Source organism: Trachemys scripta, chromosome 14 (genome assembly GCF_013100865.1).
Source record: "Trachemys scripta elegans isolate TJP31775 chromosome 14, CAS_Tse_1.0, whole genome shotgun sequence".
Lineage (NCBI taxonomy): Eukaryota > Metazoa > Chordata > Testudines > Emydidae > Trachemys > Trachemys scripta.
Genome location: NC_048311.1, coordinates 358143 through 381622, shown reverse-complemented (window position 1 = coordinate 381622; position 23480 = coordinate 358143). Strand labels below are relative to the sequence as shown.

Genomic DNA, 23480 nt, shown 5'->3' with positions numbered 1-23480 from the left:
ATAGGGAGGGAAACACTCAGGTTCTAGAGTAAAATGGATCCAGTGGGTGAATCATGGATCATCTCTAAATAAAAGTTTCTTTATGAATTTTTCATCCAGCCTCAATTATTATCCCCCAGATTTTGGTAAAGAGAGGCTCAGAGAGTTGAGGTAACATAGTTGCATAGCTGGGCTTAAATCACAGGAGTTCTTAGCATCTTGACCTCCTTTCTCTAGATGCCTGGCTGTCAGAGGTGAAAGTAAGCTGGTATGGTACGGTACGGTATACTGGCAAGATCCTGTACTCCATGCTGGACCAGCTTCCCTAGGCCAGCAATTTAAAGGGCCTGCGGCTCCTGGCAGCAGCCAGAGCTCCAGGCCCTTTAAATTGCCACCATAGCCCTGCTGCTGGAGACCCCGGGTAGCCGAGGTGGCTAGGTGCCCTGGAGCTCAGGTGGCGATTTAAAGGGCCCTGGGCTTCACTGTGGTAGTGGTGGCTGGAGCCCCGGGCCTTTTAAATCAGCACCAGAGCCCCCGGGTGTCGCTGCTACCACAGAGATTCTGGCAGCGGGACTCTAGCGGCGATTTAAAGGGCCTGGAGCTCCCCGCAGTGACCGGAGCCCCAGGCCCTTTAAATCGCCAACCGAGCCCCAGGGCTCCCAGCTGCCTCCGCAGCTGGTAGCTCCAGCAGTGATTTAAAGGACCCGGAGCACCCTGCCGCCGCTACCGCAGTTGTAGCCCCAGTCCCTTTAAATCTCAATGTAAGGGGCCCAGGGATTTAAAGGCTCCACCTCTTTCAGTTGAGGCCCCGCCCCCTGCTCAGGACTCCAGTGTACCCGTAAGTCCTTTAAGTTACTTTCACCCCTGCTGGCTGTACTAGTTACCATAACAGGCTGGCATTCTCAAGGGCATCTAAGGGAGTTAGGAGCCCAAGATGTACATGCCTTACTGCCCTAGGCTCCTTTGCGAATCCCAGGCACCATTTTCTGAAATTCAGGAGAAGCCCAGGCCTTGGAAGTTAACGAGAGACACAGGGCCAGGATTACAAAGAAGGAGATGGCTGCCTATTGGGATTTACAATAGCATCTAAGGAGGTTAAGCTCCTCACTCCCACTGAATGACCAGATGATTTAGCCATGTAACTCATTTAGGAGCATTCATAAATCCCCGTAGGTGCCTGTCTCCATCTTTGTGATCATGGCCCACAGATAACACAGAAGCTGGGCTGAAATCAGGGAACACTGGGGGAGATCGTGGGCCCCATGCTATGTGGGGTTCAGACTTGAGGGACAGAATGGCTCTTTTGACTTTCTCACCTAGGCATCTATGCACTTGCCTCTGGGCCTCTGCTGCTGAGCTGTTCAGGGCTCCAGGGAGTGAGCCCTGCAAGCCCTCAGGAAATAGAGATGAATAAATCACTTTTCTGCAGTATCAGTCCTTTAATGCCAGTGATGCTCAACGCCAGCTACACACAGCTCATCTGCAGAGAGCAACAGGTTTGACTCTAGTTCTAGCCGTGCGGTATCAAAATGAAGGGGGAAAGAATTCTCAGATTCATGTGCCTTTAGCTTCTAGATTCTGGTACATTGATAGATATTGACAAAAGAATCCTGGTGCTGGATGACTGAATGGATCATACGTTGAGAAAAAAAATCCACAAAGATCAGTACAGGAAGTTTTCTATTTCAATTAAACATGTTTGGGTATCAATGTACAGGGGAAAATTAAGATGATAAATATGAATTGTTAAGACTTTTACTCTCAATTTAATCGGATACCTACTGCTGATTGGAATTTTTCCATCCTTAAGGAAAACTTTGACTTTTCACTAAAAACCAAAAATCCATTTTTTATTCCAATTTTGGACAAATGAAAACTTTCTGCTGAAAAGTGGATTTTTTTCTCACAAAACCAAAAATGTTTGGGTTTTGAGTTTTCAGTTTCTTTAAAAAATAACCCAAAATGTTTGGAGAAAAGCAGACAGATTCTGAGCTTTATTGTTGTTTAGCTGAAAAACCAATCTCCGTTTAAAAGAACACAGCTGAAAATTTCCAACTAGCCTTAAACTTCAAATAAATTGGAGAACTTTAATATTGCCTGATAGGACCTTAATTTCAAACCATTTATTTTATTGCATTTGTGTGATTTCTCTTTCAAGGGGATAGTTGCAAGGAGGTAACAACTGAATAACCAGTAAAGTTGACAGTGCACAAACTATGTTTTATACAGACTAGTCCCTTTAAACCTTGGGTTAGAATTGAACAAAGCAACCAAACCCTGTCTATCCTGACATCATTCAAGGACATATGGGAGCTCACTGGGAGAAGAACTGAGAGCTCCTGTCCTAGCTCCACACTGCTGCCGGCTGAGTATACATGGGTGTGCAGAACGTACACATAACAAGACATGGGGCCATGTTTCCAAAGGTATTTCAGTGCCTAGTGGGATTTTCAGAAGCACCTAGGAGCTTACAACTTGTTGTTTTCAAGGGGTGTTGAGGGTCCTGATGCTTTTGAGAATCCCAATGGGTGCATCAATACCTTTACAAATCTGCCCCACAGCCCCTCTCCGAAAGCCCTTACAGTCCTAGTAGACATGTCAGAGAAAGGAAGGGGGGGAAACAGAGGCAGAAAGAGGGGAAATGATTGGCCTAAGATCACATAGAAGGTCACTGGCAGAGACAAGAGTATATCCCAAGTGTCCTGGCAACCCCTACTCCGAACAGCGCAGAGTAAACCGTACAACATAGTGGTGATGAAGGGATGCTGCTAGTCCATTGTTACATGCAGGCCAAAGTGCAGCTGGGACTTGTTTCCATAAATCAATTTGAAAGCAGGCAGCCGGCCATCTAGGCACAGAGCTTGGGGTAGAAAAATCACAGATGAGCTGCTACTTTCAATACTGGGTGAGTCTACGTGGGAATCAGGCTGTGCTGGCATTTTAGTCTATCCATTTCATGGGCAAGCTGTGAGTTTGCTGATGGTCGCAACAGAGGAACGTTCTTTGGAAGAATTTTTGGGTTTGGCTTGTACTTTGTTCCATCCTTCACACTGCATTTTAACAAGCCACACCTTGGGCCAAATCCTCAGAAGGGGGTAAAGTAACAAAACTGTATTGACTTAAAAGGAGCTGACACAATTTATACTAGTGTGATAACCTGACTGAATGATTGTCAGAGGCGAGGAGCACTAACAACACCCAGTCATTGTAAGTGATAAGTTCTGCGCACCTTTGACATTCATATAATGAGATATTAGGGAAAGGGGAATCAGGGCCATTCCCTCTGTTGCTCTAATCCTGACCATTGTCCTTTTCATTCCCCCTACAGCCAGCACACAGTGTCCTGAGGAAGAAAATGTCCAACCAAACCAACATGATCAAATTCCTTCTCCTGGGATTCTCTGACATTAGGGAGCTGCAGATTTTACACTTTGTGGTGTTTCTAGTGCTTTACCTGATATCCCTGCTGGGGAACCTTCTCATCGTCACTGCCATAGCCCTCGACCACCACCTTCACACCCCCATGTACTTCTTCCTGATGAATCTATCCATCCTAGACCTCGGCGCCATCTCTGTGACCATCCCCAAATCCATGGCCAATTCCCTCATGAACACCAGATCAATTTCTTATTCTGGATGTGTTGCCCAAGTCTTTCTCCTCGTCTTCTTCGCTTCAGCAGATTTTGCCATATTGACCGTCATGGCGTATGATCGATATGTTGCCATCTGCCAACCACTGCACTATGAGAGAGTGATGAACAGAAGAGCTTGTGTCCAAATGGCAGCCAGTGCCTGGATCAGTGTTATTCTCTACTCTGCAGTACACACTGGAAACACATTTGCAATATCCTTCTGTGGAGGCAACGTGGTGGATCAGTTCTTCTGTGAAGTCCCTGAGCTACTCAAGCTCGCCTGCTCTGACTCAGACCTCAGTGAAGTCGGGTTTCTCATCTTTAGTGTGTGCTTAGTCTCAAGCTGCTTTATTTTCATAACTGTGTCATATGTTCAGATCTTCACCACAGTGCTGAGAATCCCCTCTGAGCAGGGACGCCATAAAGCCTTCTCCACCTGCCTCCCTCACCTCATTGTGGTCTCCTTGTTTATTTGCACTGGGATCTTTGCCTACTTGAAACCCACCTCCATCTCTCCATCAGTTCTGAATCTCCTGGTGACTGTTCTCTATTCTGTGTTGCCACCAATGATGAATCCGATCATCTACAGCATGAGAAACAAGGAGCTCAAAGATGCACTGAGTAAACTGATAGGTTGGAGGTTATTCTCTAAGAATAAAATGTCCATATTTCTCCTTCAGTAACAATTTCATTCTGTGTTTCTTTATGAATATAATCAGCTCATGACATTATTGCCTGCATGAGAAAATACTGTTCAATCTTTTTATGCAGAATTGGTTTTTTACACTAGGAAAACTCCAGACAAACATGACTCAAGAAAAAAGGAGTTACTTTAGGTTTACACCAATGTAAATAAGAATGTGTCTATCATATACTGCTACCCATCACCATACTATCTGAGCACCTTGCCCATAAATCAGTGGCCATAGCAAAGTCCGTAGTGAGATCTCTGGCTCTTCTTATTTTGGGGGATAAAATCTCTGATTGAGGTATCAATGCATTTGTTCTTTGTGCTTTTTGTTTGTTTGTTTGTCAGATTTTTACTTTTTTTTTTCTTAACTGGTTAGTCTGTTTCTTTGTTCCTGGAGATTGTAGAGGTGGGAAAGCCTTGGGAGATGGTGAGTGTTTGGTTAGACAGGATTTTGAATGTCTGTTCTCCCTTGGTAATGCCAATATGTCATCTCTTTGATGGGGGCGCTGAAGGTTTGCTTCCAACAATGATAAAAGGGTGCAAAGGAAGTTTCTGCATGGCTGAGTTCCTGCTGAAATGATTATGTGTATACTGTTGGGGTATTATTGTATTATTAATGATATGTTAGAGAAATAACAATCTCAGGTAGGCATCTTTTCTGTTATTTTTTACCTAAATGAATATGTAAAAACTGTGTCATTCTTGCTATGATAGAAAGAGTGTTTTGAAGAGAAACTTTTTCCAGAGTTTCCTAAAGAAAACCTCTCTCAGGATAATGAGGTCAAATTTGTATTCCATGGAAGCCATTAGGGTTTAGCCCATCACTTCAAGGAGATCAGGATTTGGCCAATAGTATATATACACAAGGATTCAGATTTGACTGACAGCACCCTGGAGAAAGTGAGTATGACAGAGAGGTACGGGTCAGATTTCCCAACTCAGCTAGACCAGCACCAATGCAGAGTAGACTCAATGACATCACAAGTTTACTACTGATGAGGTTCTGGCCCAAAGTCACTGGGCAGCACTCAGTAGTGATATGAACACTGGTGTAAGTTTCTTGTCTGGGGTCATTTTGTTCTACTCCTGGTGTAAGCAGAAAAATGCCATCACTTGCACTGATCTGGTGTTCCATACGCCATCCCGTGTAGATCTACTCACATCCAAAATGAGAAAGGATCTCAGAAGTCGGCCTGTTATTAGTATTAGAATATCATCTTTGTGCATGGTTGTGTATACTACATATATGACAGACAAAAGCTGAGTATGTGATTAGATAGAGAGACAGACAGACAGGACCATTCCTTGTCCTAACACACAACCTCATTTAGTCATAATGATAGATTTCTATTTGATTGTGAATTATGTTAGCTAGCTTGATGATGAATAATCTATGGAAATTATTGTGCAATTTATTGTGCTTCTTGTCCTGTTAATGATTGTCTATGTCCAGATCATGATTTTCTTATAAATACTCCTTATTAAACATTATTATATGGCTATATCTTACTCTATCTGTTATTTACAAACAGTTCATCCTAAAATACTGGTGTTTGAACTTTGAGCTGTTTTGACAGGATACATTTTTAAAATGCTCTCGTTTGCTTCTCTGAACAAATGGAAGTATCACACTCGGGATCCTTAAAAATCAAGGAGGCAATCCTCAGCTGGTTTAAATTGTCATAGCTCCATTGAGGTCAATAGATCTCTGAGAATTTTCACCAGCTGAGGATCTGCTCCAAACACTCATGATGATGAAATTAAAACTCACACCCTTGGAATGTTCTGTACAAAGGCCCTGATTCCACAGCCACTTCAGCACAGTCTTAACTTTTATCATATGAGTGGCCCCATTGAAGGTTTAAAGGTAAACTCATGCTTAAGTCCCTGTTCGATATGGGTTAGGGATATGTGTAAGGGGACTGTTGTCCCCTTACTAACATTCAGTGGGGGTGTTTTGGTTGGCTAGCTCCCAGCACTAAAAGAAAGGGGAAGGGTCAATGAGAAATCAGGACCCTGAGACCAGGTCAGCCTGATTGACAGGGCGGGCAGGCTAATCAAGGAGTCAGGAGACCAGTGTGGGTCCAATCCTCCGTGTGAGCTGGAATTGCCAGGGTCAGACAGAGTGGGGCCGAGCTAAGGAGAGAGCAGGGGCCCAAGCGGAGCTGGGGAGCAGAGCTGGGCCAGATCCAGAGGGGCCAGAAAAGCAGCCCAGAGAGAGCAGACCTGCCCTGGGAGGAGAGCTGCAGCAGCCAGAGCCAGAGGGGCCAGAGAAGCAGCCCAGGGGCTGGAGGCAGAGCAGCAGCAGTGCTGAGGCAGAGTGGAGCTGGAGCTGAGACAGAGTGGAGGTGGAGCTTGGGCTGGAGCAGTCCGGAGCCAGGTGTGGTGAGCACCTAGGGAAAGCGAGGGGGACCCTGGGCAGTGGGCCCAGCACAGGGAGGCGCCTCAGCCAAGAGCCTTTGCAAGCCAGACTTGGAGGGGGATCGTAATCCTGAAGAAGGGTCCTGCCATCTAGAGCCTGAGAGCGTGTGGCCACCGCCAGAGCAAGTGTCCAACCCGCAGCATCCCTGCAGCACAGCCAGGGCCTGAGAAGGAGCCTGGAACCTACAAGGAACAGACTGTGAACTGCCCTGACGTTCCAGAGACACTGTTTGTGATGTTCCCTGCCACAGAGCAGGGTGATGTGTTTTCCTTTAGCCTTTCTCATTTTTCCTTGTTCCTTTTTAAACTAATTGCTGATTAAATAAATTGTATTTGCTTTAAATGGTATGAAATAATCAGTGGGTCAGGGAAGTGTCCAGTGCAGAGAGAGTACCCCGGAGTGGGGATACCCTAGCCCCTGGCCTAGGTGACCATAGCAAGGTGACATCAGATATCAGGAATGGCAATATACAAAAACCTGTAGGAGAACACTTCAACCTCCCTGGACACACAATAGCAGATGTAAAGGTAGCCATCTTACAGCAAAAAAATTTCAGGACCAGACTCCAAAGAGAAACTGCTGAGCTCCAGTTCATTTGCAAATTTGACACCATCAGATCAGGATTAAACAAAGACTGTGAATGGCTATCCAACTACAGAAGCAGTTTCTCCTCCCTTGGTGTTCACACCTCAACTGCTAGCAGAGCACTTCACCTTCCCTGATTGAACTAACCTCGTTATCTCCACACTGATTTATACCTGCCTCTGGAGATTTCCATTACTTGCATCTGAAGAAGTGAGGTTCTTACCCACGAAAGCTTATGCTCCCAATACTTCTGTTAGTCTTAAAGGTGCCACAGGACCCTCTGTTGCTTTTTACAGATTCAGACTAACACGGCTACCCTCTGATACTTTACATTAAGGTTGTGCCCTCAGACACCAGGGCTAGATTTGGCTCATTGAGTGTTACAGCACTGGTAGTACCCCATTTCAATAGAGGGTGGGAGTTATTCTGCCACTCTTGTTGGATTCTTTCAATAATCAGGATTCTGGGACCTGGGCTGTCAGTGACTTTAGACACCACACTGATGAATGGAGGAGAGAGAGAGATCATCATTGACAAGGACTTGCATAGAGAAAGGATCCAGTGCCCCGGTCCATGCAGTGGCGTAGCCAGCTTTTAAGAGGACGGGGAGCAAAGATAAAAAAGGCGCCCCCCCTTGGCTCCTCCTGGCCACGCCCCCTTGGCTCCTCCTCCGGCCACACCGACCTTCCCTCTCCATGGCTCCTCCGGCCCTGCCATGCCACCCCCATGGTCCCCCCCTCGCTCCTCCGGCCCAGCCACGGCTGCCGGTCCACAAGCCTGGGCCCTGCCTTGCTCCTCTGGCCCGCCGCGGCTGCCAGGCCGCCAGCCTGTGTCCCCCCTCGCTCCTCTGGCCTGGCCACGGCTGCAGGGCTGCGCTGCAGGCCGTCAGCCTGAGGCCCCCCTCCCTCCTCTCCAGCCCGGCCGCAGCTGCTGGGCCACCAGCCTGCGCCCCCCCTCGCTCCTCTAGCTGCTTTTGGAAAGGCGGGGGAAGCGGCTGCTTCCCCTGCACCCCGCTAGCTATGTTAGTGGGTCCATGTTGTCAGTGTTAGGGGTATTCTGATGTGAGGCTCCCACAATCACTCCATTTGAAGCTTTTCCACTCTGGATAAATAATTGTTAGTTCTTCCCTATTTCTTTATGGTGGCCTGTACAAAATGCACTGGGGATCTTTGTCCAGTTCCCACAGGACATCTCCCTATCACACTAATATCAACATTACTGGCAATAATTTACACCCTTGTGGTCCATTTATATGGAAGCATGCAGGGATATGGAGAAGGGAATCTCCTTTCATGTACAGAAAGGGTCCTTCCAGGGCAGAGTAGAGGCATATTTCCAGAGACTGTTGAGTGGGGGAAGATTGCACAGCTGCCATTTGGGCTTCTGTGTGCTCTGTTTTGTTCTATAACTGGAGGAGTGCGAACGGAACACTTTGGCCTTGGCTACACTTGCGAGTTAGTGCGCAATAAAGGAGCCCCGTGCACACTAAATCACTACCCGTCCACATTGGCAAGGCACGTAGAGCGCTCTGACTCCGTGGCTGGAGCACTCCTGGTACTCCACCTCGGTGAGTGGAATAATGTTTGCTGTGCCCCCGCTGAAGCACTGCGGCACCAGTGTGGATGACCTGGCCTGTTAATGCGCTCTGATCGGCCTCCAGAAGTGACCCACAATACCTGATCTAGCCACTCTGGTCATCACTTTGAACTTTACTGCCCTGCTCTCAGGTGACCAACTGTCAGACCCGCCCTTTAAATTCTCTGGGAATTTTGAAAATCATCTTCCTGTTTGCTCAGCTGGGCATGGAGTGCTCTCAGCTAATCTTTCCAGGTGACCATGCCTCCACATGCCAGGCGATCCCCAGTATGGAGCAATGGCGAGGTACTGGACCTCATCAGTGTTTGCGGGGGAGGAAGCTGTCCAGTCCCAGCTGCGCTCCAACCATAGGAATTATGGTACCTTTTGGCAGATATCAAGGGACATGATGGAAAGGGGCCATGACCGGGATGCACTGCAGTGCAGGATTAAAGTGAAGGAACTGGAGAATGCCTACCGCAAAGCCTGTGAGGCAAACAACTGCCCCAGTGCTGCCCCCGCGACCTGCCCTTTCTACAAAGAGCTGGACACGATACTTGGGGGAGACCCCACCTTCACTCTGAGGACCAGCATGGACACTTCTGAGCCTAGTGCAACAAGGCAGGAGGAGGGGGGAGAAGCAAAGTGGGAGCGAGGTGCTGAGGCAGAGGAAGACACCCCAGAATCCCTAGATGCATGCAGCGAGGAGCTGTTCTCAAGCCAGGAGGAAGGTAGCCAGTCACAGCAGCCTGTGCTTGGGGAAGGACAAACATCAGAGGAGGTTCCCGGTAAGCGGGTTTTTTTTGGGAAGGAAGTTATTCGGTATGGGGTCTTGGGGCGAGGAGGGTTAGGGCTGCATGCATGCCTAGATGCAGAATAGGGCATTGATGTGCTCTCTCACATCACGGTAATCAGCCTCAGTGACCTCTTTAAAGGTCTCATCCAGAACTTGGGCAATGCGCTGGCACAGGTTTCTCGGGAGAGTCACTGTGGTCCTTGTCTCAGTAAGGATACACTGGGATAGCTCGGTTGTTTGAGCATTGGCCTGCTAAACCCAGGGTTGTGAGCTCAATCCTTGAGGGGGCCATTTGGGGATTTAGTTGGGGATTGGTCCTGCTTTGAGCAGGGGGTTGGACTAGATGATCTCCTGAGGTCCCTTCCAACCATAATAATCTATGGTTCTATTAAACTTGTCCGCCCACTGTGCCGTGTGGGGCGGGGGGACCATTGCTGCACACAGACAAGCTGCATATGGGCCAGGGCAGAAGCTGCATTGCAGTAGAAGACCCTCCCTTGCTTTCCAGGTCACCCTCAGCAGCGAGATATCTTCCAGGATGAACTCCCGTGGAAAATGTGGGCACAGTGATCAGTATAGGGGCCCTCTGCTGCTATTGGCTCTCCCCAAGGCATAGAAACCCAGAGGACAGTACAACCGTGAAACAATCAGTAGCACTTGACCCTGTGCTTACTCACCATTTTGGGGCTCCCGTGGGTTATGTGCACTCCCTTTAGGATGGGCAAATTATGCTATTGTGTAGACTGTGCTTGCCCTTAAGTATGGGGGAATCATTGCTCAGTCTGGTGTGAACAATGCTGTCTCTGTTAAGTTTTGCATTTTGCCTTTACAGATGCAAACTTGAGATCTCATCCGTTCCTGTTATCACCGGCCAAAAGACTCCAAAGAATCAGAAAGCAAGGAAAACATGATGCATGAAGTAATGCAGCATTCAAGTAATGAAAATCAAAAAGTGCAGGAGTGGCGGGAGAGTGAAAGGAAGATCTGCCAGCAGAACGAGAAGCGCCAGGACAAAACCATGGCGCTCCAGCAGCAAAGCACAGATCAGCTGATAAGCATAATGAAGCACCAAGCGGACTCTATCCAGACGTTCATAGCCATGAGGGAGGAGCACTACTGCGCCCCCCCCCCCACAGCCCTTGTCCCAAAACTCTTTCCCTTGTGCCCCCATGTCACCTCCACCAACCCACTTTCCCCAACATCCGGGTTCTTACTGCCACCCCAGCTGCCTCCAACACCAGTAGCTTCACCACCCAGCCCTGAAAACTACAATCCTTGCCCTCTGCACTCAACCCCCATCACCATGCAGTATAGCCATCCTGAAGTGCAGCACTCATTACACAGCACTCCAGACAGGGCATATGGAAATCTGTGAATGTACCGTTCCCCACCCCACCCCCTTGCCATTTCTGTTTCCCAAGCAGTTGTGTTTCTTTTCAATAAATGAATTTTCTTTTCAATACATGGATGTTTTGGCTTTGAAAACATTCTTTATTATTGCATAATGTAAAAGTTACCTTAGCCCAGGAAAGAAACAGGCAGTGCAAATCAGCATAGCAAACACAAATTTCTACTAACATTGGAACCACTGCACTTCACTCCCATGCAGGGCAGCAGACATTACCGGTGGGTTTCAGCCTCAAATTGCTCCCTCAAGGCATCCCTAATCCTTGCAGCCCCACTCTGGGCCCCTCTAATAGCCCTGCTCTCTGGCTGTTCAAATTCAGCCTCCAGGTGTTGAACCTCCGAGTTCCATGCCTGAATGAATCGTTCACCCTTCCCTTCACAAATGTTATGTAGGGTACAGCACGCGGATATAACTGCGGGGATGTTGTCATTGGCCAGGTCCAGCTTCCCATACAGAGAGCACCAGCAGTCTTTTAAACAGCCTAATGCACACTCCACAGTCATTCTGCACTGGCTCAGCTTGTTGTTGAACCACTCCTTGCTGCTGTCAAGGCTCCCTGTATAGGGTTTCATGAGCCATGGCATTAAAGGGTAAGCAGGGTCTCCAAGGATCACAATGGGCATTTCGACTTCCCCTATGGTGATCTTCTGGTATGGGAAAAAAGTCCCAGCTTGCAGCTTCCTGAACAGGCCAGTGTTCTGAAAGATGTGTGCGTCATGCACCTTTCCGGGCCAGCCTGCGTTAATATCTGTGAAATGCCCATGTTGATGCACAAGCACCTGAAGAACCAGAGAGATACCACTTCCGATTAACCTACTTGGAGGCTAGGTGGGCTGGTGCCAGAATTGGAATATGTGTGCCATCTATTGCCCCTCAGCAGTTAGGGAACCCCATTTGTGCAAAACCATCCACAATGTCCTGCACGTTACCCAGAGTCACATTTCTTCTGAGCAGCATGCAATTAATGGCCCTGTAAACTTGCATCAACAAAATTCCAAAGGTCGACTTTCCCACTCCAAACTGGTTAGCGACCAATCGGTAGCTCTCTGAAGTTGCCAGCTTCCAGATTGCAATAGCCACATGCTTCTCCACCATCAGGGCAGCTCTCAATCTCATGTCCTTGCGCCACAGGGTGGGGGCAAGGTCCTCACAAAGTCCCATGAAAGTAACTTTTCTCATCCAAAGTTCTGCAGCCACTGCTCGTCATCCCAGACTTGCAGGACGATGTGATCCCACTACTCAGTGCTTGTTTCCCAAGCCCAAAAGCGGCATTCCACAGTGGTGAGCATGTCCATGAATGCCACAAGCAAACTTGTGTCATATGCGTTACTCGAGTCGATATCATCGTAGGAGCCCTCACTATCACTTTGGATCCTAAGGAATAACTTGACCGCCAAACGTGATGTCCTGGCGAGGCGCGTCAGCATATTCCTCAGCAGTTCGGGTTCCATTCCCGCAGACCGAAAGGGAAGACAGAGTGTGCAGTACAAAAAATGTTGAAAGATGGCACCAAATGTCGACAGAAGCACAGGGAATGCTGGGATGCGAAATGATGCATCACGGGGCATTGGGACAGGACCCAGAATGCCCCGCACCCAGCACACCCTTCCCACAAGCCACAGCACTAGAATGGGAAGAGGTGCTCTGTGGGATAGCTGCCCATAATGCACCACTCCCAATGCCACTGCAAGTGCTACAAATGTGCCCATGCCAGTGCGCTTGCAACTGTCAGTGTGGACAGACTGCAGCGCTTTCCCTACTGCACTCTCCGAAGGCGGGTTTAACTCACAGCGCTCTACATCTGCTAGTGTAGCCATGCCCTTCATGTTGAATGGTCCCTTGGAATATGTGCTAACTAGTTATGGTAAAAAGTATCAGGGGGTAGTCGTGTTAGTCTACAAAAACCACAAGGAGTCTGGTGGCACCTTAAAGACTAACAGATTTATTTGGGCATAAGCTTTCGTGAGTAAAAACCTCACTTCTTCGGATGCATAGAGTGAAAGTTACAGATGTAGGCATTATATACTGACACATGGAGAGAAGGGAGTTACTTGACAAGTGGAGAACCAGTGCTGACAGGGTCAATTCAATCAGGGTGGATGTAGTCCACTCCCAATAATAGATGAGGAGGTGTCAATTCCAGGAGAGGAAAAGCTGCTTCTGTAATGAGCCAGCCACTCCCAGTCCCTATTCAAGCCCAGATTAATGGTGTTGAATTTGCAAATGAATTTTAGTTCTGCTGTTTCTCTTTGAAGTCTGTTTCTGAAGTTCTTTTGTTCAATGATAGTGACTTTTAAATCTGTAATAGAATGACCAGGGAGATTGAAGTGTTCACTTACTGGCTTATGTATGTTACCATTCCTGATGTCCGATTTGTGTCCATTTATTCTTTTGCGGAGGGACTGTCCGGTTTGGCCAATGTACATGGCAGAGGGGCATTGCTGGCACATGAAGGCATATATGACATTAGTGGATGTGCAGGTGAATGAGCCCTTGATGGTGTGGCTGATGTGGTTGGGTCCTCTGATGCTGTTGCCAGAGTAGATATGGGGACAGAGTAGGCAACGAGGTTTGCTACAGGGATAGGTTCCTGGGTTGGTGTTTCTGTGGTGTGGTGTGTAGTTGCTGGTGAGTATTTGCTTCAGGTTGGGGGGTTGTCTGTAAGCGAGGACTAGCCTGCCTCCCAAGGTCTGTGAGAGTGAAGGATCATTTTCCAGGATAGGTTGTAGATCGAGGATAATGCGCTGGAGAGGTTTTAGCTGGGGGCTGTATGTGATGGCCAGTGGTGTTCTGTTATTGTCCTTGTTGGGCCTGTCCTGTAGTAGGTGATTTCTGGGTACCCATCTTGCTCTGTCAATCTGTTTCCTCACTTCCCCAGGTGGGTATTGTAGTTTTTTGAATGCTTTATAAAGATCTTGTAGGTGTTTGTCTCTGTCTGAGGGGTTGGAGCAAATTTGGTTGTATCTTAGGGCTTGGCTGTAGACAATGGATCGTGTGATGTGTCTTGGATGGAAGCTGGAGGCATGTAGGTACGTATAGTGGTCAGTAGGTTTCCGATATAGGGTGGTGTTTATGTGACCATCACTGATTTGTACTGTAGTGTCCAGGAAGTGGATCTCTTGTGTGGACTGGTCCAGGCTGAGGTTGATGGTGGGGTGGAAATTGTTGAAGTCCAGGTGGAATTCTTCAAGGGCCTCCTTTCCGTGCATCCATATGATGAAGATGTCATCAATGTAGCGCAAGTAGAGGAGGGGCACTAGAGGATGAGAGCCGAGGAAGTGTTGTTCTAAGTCAGCCATAAAAATGTTGGCATACTGTGGGGCCATGCGGGTACCCATAGCAGTGCCACTGACTTGAAGGTATAAGTTGTCCCCAAATCTGAAGTGGTTGTGGGTGAGGACAAAGTCACAAAGCTCAGCCACCAGGCTTGCTGTGGCCTCATCAGGGATACTGTTCCTGACAGCTTGTAGTCCATCCTCATGTGGAATATTGGTATAAAGTGCTTCTACATCCATGGTGGCCAGGATGGTGTTTTCAGGAAGAACATCAATGTATTGTGGTTTCCTCAGGAAGTCGGTGGTGTCTCGAAGATAGCTGGGAGTGCTGGTAGCGTAGGGTCTGAGGAGAGAGTCCAAATAGCCAGATAATCCTGCTGTCAGAGTGCCAATGCCTGAGATGATGGGGCGTCCAGGGTTTCCGGGTTTATGGATCTTGGGTAGCAGATAGAATACCCCTGGTCGCTGTTCTGGGGCTGTGTCCATGTAGATTTGTTCCCGTACTGTAGCTGGGAATTTCTTGAGCAGATGGTGTAGTTTCTTTTGGTATTCCTCAATGGGATCAGAGGATAGTGGCCTCTGTGGTGTTGGAGAGTTGCCTGGCAGCCTCCTGTTCATAATCTGACCTATTCATTATGACTACAGCACCTCCTTTGTCAGCCCCTTTGATGATAATGTCAGAGTTGTTTCTGAGGCTGTGGATGGCATTGCGTTTTGTACGGCTGAGGTTATGGGACAAGTGATGTTGTTTGTCCACTATTTCAGGCTGTGCACGTCTGCGGAAACACTCTATGTAGAGGTCCAGTCTATCATTGTATTGTATGAGGGTCTCCAGTTCTGAGAGCTCATTCTTGATCTTCTCCTGTCTGCTGTACAGGATGTACAGGATGCTGATCAGTTTCTTTGAGAGTGTGTGGCACAGTCTCTCACCATAGTCAGTGTAGTATGTCGATTGCAATGGATTTTTTACCTTCAGTCCTTTTGGTATGATGTCCATCTGTTTGCATTTGGAGAGGAAGATGATGTCTGTCTGTATCTGTGCAAGTTTGTTATGTTATGGTAAACTATCTGATCTACCTCATATCTAGCTGTGACACTCTGGCCTTGTCTACACTACATAGTTTTGTCAACAAAAGGAGGATTGGGCCAAAAGAAATCTGATGAGGTTCAACAAGGACAAGTACAGAGTTCTGCACTTAGGAAGGAAGAATCCCATGTACTGCTACAGGCTGGGGATCAACTAGCTAAGCAGCAGTTCTGCAGGAAAGGACCTGGGGATTACAGTGGACAAGGAGCTGGATATGAGTCAGTAGTGTGCCCTTGTTGCCAAGAAGGCCAAAGGCATATTGCACAGTATTAGTAGGAGCATTGCCAGCAGATCAAGGGAAGTGATTATTCCCCTCCATTCGGCACTGTTGAGGCCACATCTGGATTATTTCATCCAGTTTTGGTCCCCCCATTACAGAAGGGATGTGAACAAATTGGAGAGAGTCCAGCGGAGGGCAACAAAAATGATTAGGGGGTTGGGGCCCATGACTTATGAGGAGAGGCTGAGGGAACTGAGGTTATTTAGTCTGCAGAAGAGAAGAGTGAGAGGGGATTTGATAGCAGACTTCAACTACCTGAAGGAGGATCCCAAAGAGAGTGGAGCATGGCTGTTCTCAGTGGTGGCAGATGACAGAACAAGAAGCAATGGTCTCAAGTTGCAGTGAGGGAGATCTAGGTTAGGATATTAGGAAACACTATTTCACTAGGAGGGTGGTGAAGCACTGGAACGGGTTCCCTAGGGATTTGGTGGGATCTCCATCCTTAGAGGTTTTTAAGGCCTGGCTTGACAAAGCCCTGGCTGGGATGATTTAGTTGGTGTTGGTCTTGCTTTGAGCAGGAGGATGGACTAGATGTCCTCCTGCGGTCTCTTCCAACCCTAATATTCTATGATTCTAACCTGAACTATAACCGTAACAGTGCGGCTGCACCACTATAATAACAGAGACAGTCCCTGCCCCAGGGATCTCACAGTCAAAGGACAGGTCTACACTTAAAATGCTGCATCGGCACAGCTGCGATGCTGTAGCACTTAAGTGAAGATGCTCCTATGTGAGAGGCAGTAGCTTTGAAGACAAGAGAAGCTCTCCCGCCAACCTAGTGCTGTCTACACGGGGGGTTAGGTCGGTATAACTACATCGCTCAGGAGTGTGGATTTTTCACACTCCTGAGTGATGTACTTATACCAATATAGGTCTGTAGTGTAGACCTGGCTTAAGAGAACTGGTGGATGTGTGCAAGGGTTGTGCATAGGTTGGGGTGCATTCTCAGAGCTGGTAGCATAGGAAGGGGATGGGGTGCACTGACAATGCTGGGGTGTAGCAGGGTTGGGTGGCACTGGCAGATCTGGGGGGTGCAAGGGACTGGGGTACATTGGTAGAGCTGCAGGGTGCAGGGAGTTGGCAGTGTATTGGCAGAGCTGGGGTGCAGGGGTTGGGTACACTGACTGAGTTGGAGGTGCAGGGGTTGGGGTGCACTGCCAGAGCAAAGGGGTGCTGTGCCTCCCTCATTTGAGCCCCCATCTTCCCCCAGCTACCAACCTTTCCCATTTATCCCCCTACCAATAACACCCTCCCCTTGCTGCAGTCCCAAACCCCTCTTCCCCTGTTCCCCCAGCTCCTCTGCCCCCGAACTACCCCTCCCCTCTCAGGAAGCATTCACATGTCTAATTTGTCACCCAAAAGCTTTGATTATATTCTCCCCCGCAAACAAAAAATGCCACCCAGGACTCAAACTATAAAACTTCCTGCCATTCAGCCCAAAACTTCTATTGTCTTAGGTGAGGGCTTTTCGTTAACTCATTGTTAGTTATGCTAATTGAAGGGTGAGTTTACAGCCATCAATCACAATGAGGTCTGTGATTGATCCAGTCATTAGTACCTCATAGTTTAACAGTCCAAGGCAGCAGAAGGAAAATGGGAGTTATGGAGGTGCTTATAACTCTGGAAATCCTTAGTCAAATGACAACAAATTTGGAACTCTAATGACGCCTCATGTGGGCATGGGGTACACGAAAATTCAAAGCAATCCGAGTAACCATTCAGCTTTTAGTGCACTTACAAAAATGAGCTTTAATGAGCTACAAAATGGCAGGAAAGGAAACCCTCTAGCCCCTTCTTCTGTATTGGCACAAGCACACAGTAAAATGTACACATTTTCTTCAATTTCATTGTCAATTTGAGTCCCCCAAAGATTTATTGGGGCCGTGCACTACACTGGGTAAAACTCTACAGCTTGAGACCATTTTGACCAGCATCACATCAATAGTTTGATCTCTAGCTCTGAGCAAAATAAACAAACCTAAAAACTTTTAATTGGGCTTATATCTACACACCCCTTAGCTCAAATAACCCCAAATTTAGGTCACGAACTCTACTCTGCACCCTCCTAAGGCCCATTAAATGTCAAAGAAATTTGACTAAGCATGTCATTTTTTTAAAGAAGGTGGAAATTTAAACAGAAGTCATGGCGCAAACTTCACTATCAGGGTGTTCCTGTGTAGTTATAATATTCATCAGTTCATTTACTGGTAGGGTACCCATCTTGCAGATTTCTATTAACCATGTTATTGGAATATTCAATGAGAATTGAGATGGGATTGTGATGTCCAGCAATGAGAATCTCAGATACAGGAATAAACAAAAAGCTAGACATCACGGCACAGATATTCAGCTCATGTCACCTGGCCTAGTTCCATAGCACTATGCCAATTTCCATCCACTGAGGAACTGGTCTAATTGACTTCAGTGGGGCTGTGGCTGATTTACACAACAGCTGTTTGGGGATCTGGACCCTTTGACTCCAAGGCAGCTAGAGGTGATTTACAAAAACTGGGGCTCTGACCCATTCACTTCAGTGGCACTACCCTGATTTGAACTTGCTGAGGATCTGAACCATTGATTCCAGTAGATCTAGGGCTGATTTATACCTGCTGGGGTTCTGGCCCTTCATCTTTCATTCTCTGACATGAATGTCTAGTGTAAATTTCACATTTTTAAACAGTGCATCTGTAGCAAAAGGAGCCATTTATTTTAGTGTTGTCTGCAGAAAGGAAAAAATGTAACTACTGAGAAAGAAAGAAAGAAAGAAAGAAAGAAAGAAAGAAAGAAAGAAAGAAAGAAAGAAAGAAAGAAAGAAAGAAAGAAAGAAAGAAAGACAAGCTGGGCCATTCATCCCAGTAGAAGTTGAAGATCAGATGTAGAAAATCTCCACAACACAGAACTCCTCCGAAGTTCTGTCCCCAGTGGGAATGAATCACTCTGTCACCTTTACAAGTTACACATGTAACTAATCCCAATGGACAAAGCGCTAGGAAAGACCAGACTGCTTACAAACTTTTGACTCTTCTTTGGTTCAGTTTCACAAGCAAACAACATGGATTGGAAACTGTGTCATGGACCAGATCCCCAGATGGTGTAAATGGATGTAGCTACATGGAAGTCAATGAGCCAGATTCTCACTGGTGTAAACAGCCCTTGCTACTCTGAAGTCAATGGAATTTTACACCATCAATTTACACCAGCTCAGGACCTGGTCCTTAGCTTTTAGTGTTTGCCTCTGGGTACCTCTTTGTGACCAACTTCAAGCAGCCAGGGCAGCCTGAGCTGCGGGTCCCTCTGGTGGCTGCATCTCAAGAGCTGCTGGTGCAATGCAGGAGAAAAACATCTCTGCTCACTCAGAGGTAATTATGTAGAGTTAATGAAGGAACAGGCTATTCCAGGCCAACTGATGCTCTGATGCCACTAGGCTCTTAGCTATTGTAGGTCATATGTCTGTGCTACAAATTTATATTTTATTTTGCCATCCTGTGGGGACCCCCTTTGTGACTCAGCCCTGCCTTGTTTTTAGCCAACGGTCCTTCCATGGATGCTGCCATTGTGTGAGATCCAGAGCAGGTGCTGTTCCCCCTCTGGGGGGTTAGGATCAGCTAGTGAAGGTTGTCAGGGTGGTTTGCTCCAGAGGTGAGATCAGAGCTGGGCTCACATCCCTGGAGACTGGATTCAGCTATTTAGCCCCAGAACATGAACATCCTGGGCTGTGACTGTGTCTGAAGTATACACAAGCTGGCATCAACTCTAGAGCTGGTAGGGGCTTTCAGTCCCTAATGCCAATTAGTCCATCGCCTCTCACCCAAGCCTGCCCTAGGAGGGAAGCAGGGAGCACCAGTCTGTGCTAGGAACTGCAGAGAGACGCTGCAACTCAGAACATCCAGTGAAGGGACGCGACAACAGCTGCTGAATAATACAGTGATGGGGGCACGGGAGAAAGAGAGAACCAAACAATCTGGGCAGCAGATGCATAGATAGATAGATAGATGACCAATGATTCCTAACACTGCAAGATCAAATGCACTGCAAATTGGGATAAAGAAGAAGGGCAAGAGCATATTTGGACACAGACTGGCTAACCTAGTGAGGAGGGCTTTAAACTAGGTTCAACAGGGCCAGGTGATCAAAGCCCACAGGTAAGTCAAAAACATGGAGACCAGAGAGAAGTGTCGGAATCTGGGGGGGAGCATGGGCTGCTATAGCAGAAATAAGGGACAGACAAGACAGAACTGCGGGGGCAGGATGGGAATCAAATCAGTATCTTAGATGTCTGTATACCAATGTGAGAAGTATGGGGAATAAGCAGGAAGAACTCGAAATACTAGTAAATAAACACAACTATGACATAGATGGCATCATGGAGACTTGGTGGGATAATATGCATGACTGGAATATTGGTATAGAAGGGTACAGTTTAGTCAGGAAGGACAGGCAGGGAGAAAATGGAGGAGGTGTTGCCTTATATATTAAAAATGTATATACTTGGACTGAGGTTGAGATGGAAATAGGAAACAGACATGTTGAAAGTCTCTGGATAAGGATAAAAGGTGTAAAATACAAGAGTGATTTCATGGTAGGAGTCTACTACAGACCACCTAACCATGAAGAAGAAGAGGTGGATGAGGCTTTTTTTAAACAACTAACAAAATCATCCAAAGCACAGGACTTGGTGGTGATGGGGGACTTCAACTACCCAGACATCTGTTGGGAAAAATAACACAGCAGAGCACAGATTATCCAACAAGTCCTTGGAATACATTGGAGAGAATTTTTCATTTCAGAAGGTGGAGAAAGCTCCTGGGGAGAGACTGTTCTAGATTTGATTTTGACAAATGGGGAGGAACTGGTTGAGAATTTGAAAGTGGAAGGTGGCTTGGGTGAAAGTAATCACAAAATGATAGAGTTCATGATTCTAAGCAACGGTAGGAGGGAAAACAGCACAATAAAGACAATGGATTTCAGTAAGGCAGACTTTTTAGCAAACTCAGGGAGTTGGTAGGCAAAATCCCATGGGAAGCAAGTCTAAGGGGAAAAACAATTGAAGACAGTTGGCAGTTTTTCAAAGAGACATTGCTAAGGGCACAAAAGCAAACTATCCCACTGCCTAAGAAAGATAGGAAGTATGGCAAGAGACCACCTTCGCTTAACAAGGAGATCTTCAATGATCTAAAACTCAAAAAAGAGTCATACAAAAAGTGGAAACTAGATCAAATTACAAAGGATGAATATGAACAAATATCACAAGTGTGTAGGGACAAAATTAGAAAGGTCAAGGTACAAAATGAGATCATACTAGCTGGGGACATAAAGGGTAACAAGAAAATATTCTACCAATACATTAGAAGCAAGAGGAAGACTAAGGACAGGGTAGGCCCATTACTCAATGAGGGGGGGAAAACAGTAACAGAAAATGTAGAAATGGAAGAGGTGCTTAATGACTTCTTTGTTTTGGTTTTCACCAAGAAGGTAGGTGGCGATTGAACGTCTAACACAGTGAATGCCAATGAAAATGAGGTAGGATCAGAGGCTAAGATAGGGAAAGAACAAGTTAAAAATTACTTAAACATGTTAGATGTCTTCAAGTGACCAGAGCCTGATGAAATGCATCCTAGAATACTCAAGGAGTTGACTGAGGAGATATCTAAGCCATTAGCAATTATCTTTGAAAAGTCATGGAAGATGGGAGAGATTACAGAAGACTGGAAAAGAGCAAATATAGTGCCAATCTATAAAAAGGAAAATAAGGTCAACCCAGGGAATTACACACAGTCAGCTTAACTTCTGTACCCAGAAAGATAATGGAGCAAATAATTAAGCAATCAATTAGCAAACATCTAGAAGATAATGAGGTGATAAGTAACAGTCAGCATGGATTTGTCAAGAACAAATCATGTCAAACCAACCTGATTGCTTTTTTTGACAGGGTAAAAAGCCTTGTGAATAGGAAAGAAGCAATAGATGTGGTATATCTTGACTTTAGTAAGGCTTTTGATACTGTCTGGCTTGACCTTCTCATAAACAAACTAGGGAACTACAACCTAGATGGAGCTACTATAAGGTGGGTGAATAACTATTTGGAAAACTGTTCCCAGAGAGTAGTTATCAGTGGTTCACAGTCATGCAGGAGGGGCATAACGAGTGGGGTCCCACGGGGATCTGTTCTGGGTCTGGTTCTGTTCAATATCTTCATCAATGATTTAGCATAGAGAGTACACTTATCAAGTTTGCAGATGATACCAAGCTGGGAGGGGTTGCAAGTCCTTTGGAGGATAGGATTATAATTCAAAATGATCTGGACAAACTGGAGAAATGGTCCGATGTAAACAGAATGAAATTCAATGAGGACAAATGCAAAGTACTCCACTTAGGAAGGAACAATCAGTTGCACACATATAAAATGGGAAATGACAGCCTAGGAAAGTTTACTGCGGAAAGGGATCTGGGGGTCATAGTGATCACAAGCTAAATATTAGTCAACAGTGCAACACTGTTTCAAAAAAAGCAAACCTCATTCTGGGATGTATTAGCAGGAGTGTAGTAAGCAAGAAACGAGAAGTAATTCTTCCGCTCTACTCCGCACTGATTAGGCCTCAACTGGAGTGTTGTGTCCAGTTCTGGGCCCCACATTTCCGGAAAGCTGTGGAGAAATTGGAGGAAGTCCAGAGAAAAGCAACAAAAATGATTAAAGGTCTAGAAAACATGACCTATGACGGAAGATTGAAAAAATTGGGTTTGTTTAGTCTGGAGAAGAGAAGACTGAGAGGGGACATGATAACAGTTTTCAAGTACATAAAAGATTGTTACAAGGAGGGAGAAAAACTGTTCTTAACCTCTGAGGATAGGATAAGAAGCAATGAGTTTAAATTGCAACAAGGAAGGTTTAGGTTGGACATTAGGAAAAACTTCCTAACTGTCAGACTGGTTAAGCACTGGAATAAATTGCCTAGGGAGGTTGTGGAATCTCCTTCATTGGAGATTTTTAAGAGCAGGTTAGACAAACACCTGTCAGGGATGGTCTAGATAATACTTAGTCCTGCCAGAAGTACAGGGGACTGGACTAGATGACCTCCCGATGTCCCTTCCAGTTCTATGAATCTATGAGTCTATGAAAGTAAGTTTTCTATTTCAATTAAATATGTTAGAGTAGTAATGTACAGGGAAAATTTAATATCAGAAATATGAATTGCCATTGGAACTCTTTAAGACTTTAACTATCAAATTATGCAGACATCTAGAGATGATGAGATTTTTTAAAAATAATTTCATCAGAAAAAAATGACTTTTCATTGAGGTTGTGAGAACCAAACAATTTCATCCTAAAACTTTTGGAAACTGAAAAATTTTAGTCATAATAAAAATATGTTTTCATTTTTATGGCTAGCAGAGACTTTCCATGAAAATTTATTCAACTGAAAACTCAATTTTCCTTTGAAATAAAGCAGAAATTGTCTAAGTACTCCTAACTGGAAACTTAGCTTTAAGCCAGGGTGGGGAACATGAATATTGTCCAATGACACCACAATTTCCAACCCATTCCCTCTCTTGCAACCGTGTTTATGTCTTTCAAAGGGATAGCTGCAGGATGGTAAAACTAAGTAAGTAGCGAAGTTGGTAGCCCACAGAATATGTTTTAAACATACTAACCTCTCTAAACTGAAGCCCAGAGAGTTGAAGCCCCCAAACAAAGCCTGTCTATCTTGATCCTAGCCAGGGACATTCAGGAGGTCGATGGAACTATAACCCA

General features: G+C 46.2%; 1 protein-coding gene across 1 annotated transcript; it reads left to right on the top strand.

Moving 5' to 3' along the window:
- The first annotated feature begins 3328 nt into the window (after positions 1–3328).
- Positions 3329–4294, top strand: LOC117887420 (olfactory receptor 14A16-like). The gene has a single exon (XM_034790029.1). The coding sequence runs from the start codon at positions 3335–3337 to the stop codon at positions 4292–4294; it is 960 nt and encodes a 319-aa protein (XP_034645920.1). The 5' UTR covers positions 3329–3334.
- Positions 4295–23480: the final 19186 nt, after the last annotated feature.

Coding starts and splice junctions, on each gene's coding strand:
- LOC117887420 (XM_034790029.1), top strand. CDS start 3,335: ATGTCCAACCAAACCAACATGATCAAATTCCTTCTCCTGGGATTCTCT.